Source organism: Propithecus coquereli, unplaced genomic scaffold (genome assembly GCF_000956105.1).
Source record: "Propithecus coquereli isolate 6110/MARCELLA unplaced genomic scaffold, Pcoq_1.0 Scaffold45, whole genome shotgun sequence".
Lineage (NCBI taxonomy): Eukaryota > Metazoa > Chordata > Mammalia > Primates > Indriidae > Propithecus > Propithecus coquereli.
This window is the reverse complement of record NW_012150285.1, coordinates 9,013,162-9,021,482: the sequence shown is the minus strand read 5'-3', so window position 1 is coordinate 9,021,482 and position 8,321 is coordinate 9,013,162. Positions and strand designations below refer to the sequence as shown.

Genomic DNA, 8,321 nt, shown 5'->3' with positions numbered 1-8,321 from the left:
GCTAGGCCAACAAGTTTATTGTATTGTTTAACTAATGTTATAAACAAGTTTTTCAGGAATATTCTTACAAGTTTCTTGATACTTTTATTTTACAGATGCCCTATTTTCATTTTGTGAAGCGTTTAACATCCGCATTTCCAAATGTATATAGTATATCACGGTAAGTTTATAATCCATACTGCAACTACTAAAATTATTAATCATATTACCAATAAATTTATGTTTTAAAGTGTAGTGGGCTAGGCCAACAAGTTTATTGTATTGTTTAACTAAGCGCCACACTATCTGCTCTAAGTTTATTGTATTGTTTAACTAAGTGCCACACTATCTGTCCTATGCGATCTCTGCTTTTTCAAAAAATCGGAATAATATAAAGAATATCATAAAATTTGAACTCAGCCCAGAACCCAACGAACATAGTTTAGTTTTTCTTTGATTTTGTGGGTTCTTAAGGTCCTGTTTATAAAAATGATAGATTGTTTAGCAAGAACAGAATTCTCTATATTTTTCTAAATTATAATGACCTTTTCAAGATTCACACTTAATTTCCAGCAAGTATTTGGGCTTAATTTTCCACCGTCTGAATCCGCTGCATTTATGTTTATGGGTATACAAAACTTACTTAAAAATGAAGACCTGTGCATTTTTTCTCATCTCAGGTTTCATCACACAACACCGGCAGCGTGCTGTCACAGCAAAACACGGAGTGGCGAGAAATACACCGATCCTTTTAAACTGGGCTGGAGAGACTTGAAAGGTCTGTATGAGGACATAAGAAAGGTGAGGTTTTTTTTATTTTGCTGTGAAGTCATGTTTTCGCTTCGTAAAACTTAGTAGAGTGTTAGATTAATGAAAAAACCAGCTCAGGTTTTCAGCTACGTACGATGCCATTGCAGACTTGATTTGCATACGGCAAGTTTCAGGTGTTTCTGGAACAACCATGTGCAGCCACCAGGGCGCTGGCTGTCATATTGTCACAGCAACACCACTTCCCGAGCTCCCTTGGCTCCTGCTCTGTGGCTGTGTGCAAGCTTGCCTGTGCCCTCTCTCCGTGCTGGCCTCCTTTCCTCCCACCTCAGCAGTAATGTCCCCTTTCTCTCTAGGGACAGCCCCTTTGCTCAGTCTCCTAGGAAGTCCTGCTAGTTGCCTAGCAGTTTCCCGCCCTCCGTCCCTGCTCTGCAAACTGGCATTGTCTCTTTCATTTCCACTGGAGGTGCTCCAGGTCCCGCTGCTTCATTTCTAAAAAGCCATGCCCTGACCCGTGTCCCACCCCTTCCCTCCGTCACAGCGCTTTCTGCCTCTGTCCTCTCTCACGCCTTCGGGCTTCTCCAATTCGCTGTGGCTCCCTTTCTGGCCTCTTTGCTGAAATTGCTTTTGCCCCGGTCACCGGTAGCTTCCTTTTATTAAACCCAACGGGCACTTTCTGGCTTTTCTCTTCCTTGACTTTTGTGGACACTGGGCACTGTTGAGTGTCCCCCTGCTTCGGTTCCCTTGGCTTCCACGCTTCCCGCCTCACCCCCAGGCCATTCTTCCGTTCATCACCTCCATTCCACCCCCTTTAATTTTGCTGTTCCCTGCGGTTCTGTTGGACCTGCCTCTCTCTGTGTCCCCTAAATACCATTTCCATACTTCCCCCTCCCAGGTGGTCTCTCTTCTCCAGATCGCATTGTCCCTCTTACCCCCATACAGCCACCTGCTCCCCTGGCAGCTCCATGGAGTGTCTGTGACAGTCTCAAGCTCAACATACCTGACACTCTACTTTCCCCCAGAAACTGGTTTTTTCTCCTGGTTTCCCTGCTCCTCGAAGGTACCACCCAGGAACATGAAAAGGATCCTGGACTCATCCCTGTCCTTCCCCTGCATGTCCTTCTAGTCTGTCTCTTGCCTTCGGTCCCCACAGCCCTAGGCCACTCCCATGCCTCTTGTCCTCTCGTCCTTGCTCTTTTCCTCCCCGTCTCCATCGGGCCAGAGGTTCCCCTTCGTGCTCCCAGGGTGACTGTGTTTACCTCGGTGACAGCAGCACACCTGTCACCCTGCATGGCATTAACTGCAACAGTTGCTTTACTTCTCCCATCTAGACCCTGAGCTCTCCGTAGGTACGGGGTATTTACTTATCTCTGTGACCTCTGCGTTTATTACGCTGCTTGGCACCACGGCGGTAACTTAGCGAATGGATGACCGGCCACCTGTGCCTGCCTGAGGGTTCATTCTTGGCTCCCACCGCTTCCAGGGGATCAGCTCTGATCCAGTCGAGCCCGTCCTGGAGCGGCAGAGGGGACAGACCCTCCCATCACCTGGAAGGCTCTCCCGCCTCTTCAGGAATCAAAGTCCCACGTATCCTTCTGCGTCCTGGTCAAAGCTTGTCTCCCCTACGAAACACTTGGCTTTTGTAGCCCCCATTGTCTCTTCCTTCTCTGAACTTTCTGTATGTTGAATGGACAGCATTGTTTAGGCTACCACTGTAGTAGTTGTACCTTATATTTTTAAAATTTTTGTCTCCCCGATTGTAAGCTCCTCGAAATCAAGCCATACCCCACACCTCCTCTCTGAACCTTCAGAATGTCTTTGGCTAAATGAAGGCCAAGCCAGACTAACTGATCCCTGTTGCTTCTCCCCGACCACCGTCTTACCATCTTCCTGCCCCTAATAAATAGCTTTCTGCCCTGCCCAGGATGCCCCCAACCTGCTTCGTGGGCAACAACAGCCACCGGCTCCCACCACTGGCTCCCACTGTCCCCATCTTCCTCCTCCACCCTCCATCTTCCAAGTTGCTACCGGCCCTGGTTCCTTTTTCTGTCCAGCTGTGCCCACCTGGAGTCCCTGGGTACCCCAATGCATTCTTCTGCCTCCTGCTGCCTCCTGGACTCATGGTATCTGAGGCTGTGAATGGTGTAGGCGGCTGTACCTGCTCCAGCACTCGGGCCCAGCCTGGAATTGTTTGTGTCCCAGCCTCCGGGCAGCCAGGTGTGCGGCCTCACAGCGTTGGAGCGTTGTCCCCCTGAGTGTTGAGTTCCTCAACTGAAACGAATACGCTGCAATCAAACCAGAGTTTCTTAAAAGAAATCCCGTTGACTTTCTGTGCAATTACGATTCCGTTTTGACACAGGGCAACTTTATTTCAGGAACTGCTCATATCTACGACGGAACTTAAGGAAATGTCTGAGTACTACTTTGATGGGAAAGGAAAAGCCTTTCGACCAATTATCGTGGTGCTAATGGCCCGAGCGTGTAATATTCACCATAATAACTCCCGGTGAGTGCTTTCTTTCACACCTGTCGTTTTTTTTATTTGGGAATTCTTTCTTCCCAGGGCTACTGTTTCATTTTCCACTTAAGGAGTAGCATATATCCAAGAATTCCCTTTGCGACCTGTAGATTGTGACTTTGAGTCACTAAAGGCACTCTGGACTCTAGCCTAGCCGTCCTCCTTTTCCAGACTGTTTAATGTCTGTTGAAGAACAACTTTAGCTGCAAATTAACATTTAGAAAAATGTTAAGAGCCAAATTGAGTTTTCTCATTAGGAAGTAAAGAGTACCAGGATGTGTGAATACATTTAACCATTATACGCGTGGGGCAGTTAGTCCAAAGGTCGATTGTTCTAGATAGGTTAGGTGCACTTTAACTTGGGCAACACACACCCTGGGGCGCCTGCTTCCCTGTGACCTTCTGATTGTGCAAAAGAGAAATTTTCTTTAAAGAAGACATTTTAACTCTTAGGTTTTAAATATATATAAAATTTTAAAATATTAAGACAACTGCCACATTTGGATATTAAAGGAAATCTTAAAAGGAAAAAGGATTTTCCGCATTACCTCATGCAGCGATCTGCTCCTTCCATCCTTCCCTCCATTCCGTTTTTTAAGTTGCTGTGGATACACAGGAGTTGTGCATCTTTATGGGGTGCGTGTGAAATTTTGATCTAGGCACAGAGTGTGTAATGATCAATCAGGGTAATGGGGTATCTGTCACCTCGGGCATTTATCATTCCTTTGAGTTAGGAACATTCCAGTTCCACGCTATTAATTATTTTAAAGTATATAATAATTGGAAATATACAACACATTATTGTTAAGTGTAGTTGCCCTATTGTGTCTCCAAACACTAGATCTTGTTCCTTCTATCTTAAGTGTATTTTTAAAACTACTAACCATATTCAGTCAATCAGTATATATATTATTTTATATATAATATATATATATAATTTGGGTTCTGCTTTGTTTTACTTACTGTTGTTTTTTAAACTCTTTCCCATGTTGCTGAACTGTCTTCATGATTACATCGTATAATCTACTGATGGGAATTCCAATAGAGCATAAAGTACCAATACATTTCCCTAGTGTTGAAGATATGCATCAAATTCCCTCTCAGTAGATAACACTTTAAAGAATGCCTGAGATTAGTCAGCACTGAATTAAATGATGCTGTGAAGAAAGAGCATCAGATATGGCTGCTTAGCGGCCGCCCACCTCTGTCCGCCGCCTGCTGGGCCCTCCCCCTGTGCCCTTGTGTCCAGCACATCACACCGTGCCCAGGGTCGGCTTCCACTTAAACTGGACCTTTCGAAGAGCTCACAGTATATTTTGAGCAAGTAGACATCTTGGCCTTTTAACCATCATCAAGACCACTTTCACTTTTCCTGGAAGGCAGAGCAGCAGAAATGCTCCCTCTGAACCAACCTTGAACCACATCTCACGTGGTCTAGAGCAGAGTTACCGAGCCTTGGCAGTAGTGATATTTTGGGCCACGTCATTCTTTCCTTGGGGCTGGGGGGGCCTGTCCTGTGCATTATAGAATGTTTAGCAGCGTCCCTGGCCTGTACCCACTAGACTCCCCCCAGTTGATAACAACCAAAAAATGTTTGCAATCACTGCCACATGTGCCCTGCGGTGCAAAATCACCTGTGGTTGAGAACCACTGGTCTAGAGAGAGAGTGGTTAATATTTTTAATTTCTTAGATTAATACATACTACAGTTCATTACTCTCAAGAGATAACATGGGAAGGAAAATATTCTTCACTACTTTAAATCCTCCATCAGTCCTCGTCCTTACAGTTGAAAGTTTTTTCAGTTTGCTGTACTGAAACTGTATAAACTGTCGGTTGCAGAAAACATGGGAAAATATAATAGAAAAGGCAACACTGCCCTCTGCAGGGGATGTTTGAGTATAGCTTAGTTCTCCCCGTAAGTGATTGGAGCAGGGGTTATTAGGGTGCAGAGGCGGCGTCCCACACGGGGACGAGAGTCTCGACTGTGGCATAGATTTGGGTTGTACAGAACCCTAACGGTATTGCTCTCCCAGCCCCAAGTTCTTGAGAACACTTGTTACTTCCTAAGGACCCTGTGGATCAGGCTCTGCACGGGCTAATGCCTAGCTGTTACTTCCACGGCGTGGAAGGAGGGGCGGGGCTTCCAGAGAGCCGGGCCATGCGTGATTTGCTTGCAGAGAAAGGCGCAGAGCAATGGGCAAAAGCAGTAGTTGAGGGTCAGGAGCAGGACCACACACAGCCTGTTTCATCCGGTGCCACCAGAGGCTCCGCCAGCCCCCGTGGCGCCAGAACCTGTTCCTGAACTTGACGTGCTTGCTTGGTGGTGATGGCGTGACTGAGAGATACCACTGTGTCACTTGGCAATCAGAGTTTAACGGTTCCCGTGAGGCTTATCAGACACCTTCTTGCTTCCCAGGTGTGTATTAAATAGGGAATTCTAGAAACAGAACCTTGGAGGGGGTTTTAGAAAACAGAATAGGACAGATATCTTAAGAAATAGAGAAAAGGGGGGAAGCTACCTTTTATTGATTTTTCTCTTTTTCCTTTAATTAAGCTTTGCAGTTCCCTGCTAGATTACTGGGAGCTCTTAACCTGAGGTCCATGGGAGTTACAGGGGTGTGTGTCAACCCCTTGAAGTTGATTGCAAAATTTTTTGCATATTTGCATTTTTCTGGGAAACAGTATCTATGGCTTATAATATAAATATATTCTCAAAGGGTAATACAGCCCTGAAAAGCTTAAGACCCAATCTTGTTTCCTCTCTGTGCCCTGACAGCCACAGTCCTGGGTGGGCGAAGTAGGGATGTATACACCAGATGACTCAGACACGAAACGTCCAGAAAACAGAACTATGCTGGATTCTGAGATGTGTCTCTGGATTCCCCCTTCAATGCAGGACGCTGCCCCAGCTGCTGTCCCAGGTGCTGTTGGTACCTCTTGGCCTCCATCATTCATCCCCTTCAAGGATTGCTTTGGCCTGCGCCCCTGCTGGGAGGAGCCCACATCCGGGGACTGATATAGCTCCACAGTGCCCTAGGGGGTGTCAGGCTGTCAGTGGGCTGCATTGCAGAGCAACTCCTTCCTCTGCCCAGTCCTGTTTCCTCCCTCCCTCCCTCTCCAAGGGAGATCCCAAGGGCACTCCTGAGTTAACGTCCCGTACGTTTAAACTTCATCATTGCACAGTCTGCTACCTGGAGAACCTACCTTGTAACAGAGTTCAGCAAAAACCCAAACTAATTATAGGTCAGGACTTATCCAAAGAATCCAGATCAAAAGAAAACTTTATAATAAATAGGTGTCTATAAAACTGCTCCATGGAATACCGCACAGTTCTGCTAAACAAGCCAAAGCTGTCCTGCTCAGCAGCCTCATTGAAGGGACCTACTATTAGCATTGGCACCTGGATCTTGGCACCATTCATTCCCGCATGAAACTCTTCTAGCACTGGAAAGTCGCTGTCATTGCCAACGATCAGGATCACGGGGCTGCCCAACTTACATCGTGCGCAGATCTGTTGATCTTGATTGTGCAGATAGTCAAGTGGCATTGAGTCCCACCAGCCTAGTTTTCAAAGCTGGACCGGATGATTAGACGGCCATATTATAAGAGGCGGTTGTCACATTAGGTAATAGGTCAAAGGTCCAGGTGTGATCAAAATCTTATATTGAGAGGAGGTAACTTTTATAGCTTTATAAAAACTAAGGAAATTACCAAAGCCCACCCTGGGAAGACTGTAACAACCATCACTAAGCACCGACTCTCTTAAACAATTCCGAAGGTCAGGCCACGGGCGATCCTAGCACCGTTCCTGGGTTCTGTGTGCTCTGAATCATTTGAACCGGAGCAAATGCTGCTGTGGTTTATGGGATAGGCAAGAAGTGTGGTGCCAGAGGAAGTGTTTTTGTCTTTAACCTAGGAGGTGGCACTTTTGATGTGTCCGTACTCCCTATTAAAATGGATCTTTGAAATATAATCTGTTATATTAACAGCAAGGGATACCCACCCACTATGGTGGAGATTTTGATGAGCAGATGGTCTTCATTTCCGTGGTGAGCTCAAGGTGAAGCATAGGAAGATCAGTGACAGCAAGAGAGCTGTAGGGCTTGTGGATGTGGCATGTGCACCCTTTTCAGCACCCACCTCGCCCGGAGGAGGCCGATTCTGTCTGCAAAGGAATCAGCTTCTACACCTTTATCACCCGTGCTCAATTTGAAAAAACCGGACACTGCAATATTCTGCGGCACCCTGGGTCCTATGGAGAAAGCCCCGCACAGAGCAACCTGGATCAGATGCAGATCCGGGTGTCATCATGGGGAGTTGCTCCCCACATATCCCAGGATCCAGAAGCTTCTGTAGTGCTTCTTAGGTGGCAAGAAAATAAACAATATTTTTAGTGATAAACCTTTTATTGCTGATGATGCAACTTTGCAGGCATCCTTTTTATCTGCAGCTAAATCTGAAAATATTCAAGAGCTCCTGCTTTCGGATGTCAGTTCTTTTCTCTTACTGTTAAATTGCTAACATACGTATGACTTTTATGATCAAGCTTTTAAAAAACCATCATTCTCACCAATGAGAGACTTTATTCCGGGTCTGGTGTGCTGCTTTAGGTTTACGAAGGTGAATGGGCAGGGACCAGGGATGGTGGCCAGCAAGTTAGAGCTCACAGGCGTCTCTCCTTCTTTGAGGGACAGCACCCTTGTTGTGGATTCCCACCCACACTGCAACCCCCCACACTGGGGGTTTACTTGTCATTTGTTTAAAACTTCACGTTATGTATTAGTATGAACGGGGTAAAACTCATGTTTAAGGTAACATGGAAGCTGAGTTAAGGGTTTGTGGGCGGTTCATATTATTCCATCTATTTTTATGCATGTTTGAATTTGTTATTTAAAAAAATGTTTTTAACCTAATAAAGGGGACAAAGAGATGTCCTGAGTGGCTTGCTGAATCATAGCGTAGTCGTGCAGGTCTGAAGTACAGAGGACATAGCCAACTTCCAAGGCTAAGGGCCTCTTTTTCTCATGCTACCTTGCCCGCCACCTCTCCCAGAA

General features: G+C 46.0%; 1 protein-coding gene across 1 annotated transcript in view; it reads left to right on the top strand.

The window, feature by feature from the left end:
• PDSS1 (prenyl (decaprenyl) diphosphate synthase, subunit 1) overlaps positions 1–8,321 on the top strand; it is a 50,812-nt gene that overhangs the window by 4,660 nt on the left and 37,831 nt on the right. Inside the window, exons 2-4 of the mRNA XM_012654883.1 lie at positions 96–160; positions 660–780; positions 3,123–3,253. Coding sequence (XP_012510337.1) covers positions 96–160; positions 660–780; positions 3,123–3,253 — 317 coding nt within the window. The remainder of the gene's footprint in view (positions 1–95; positions 161–659; positions 781–3,122; positions 3,254–8,321) is intronic.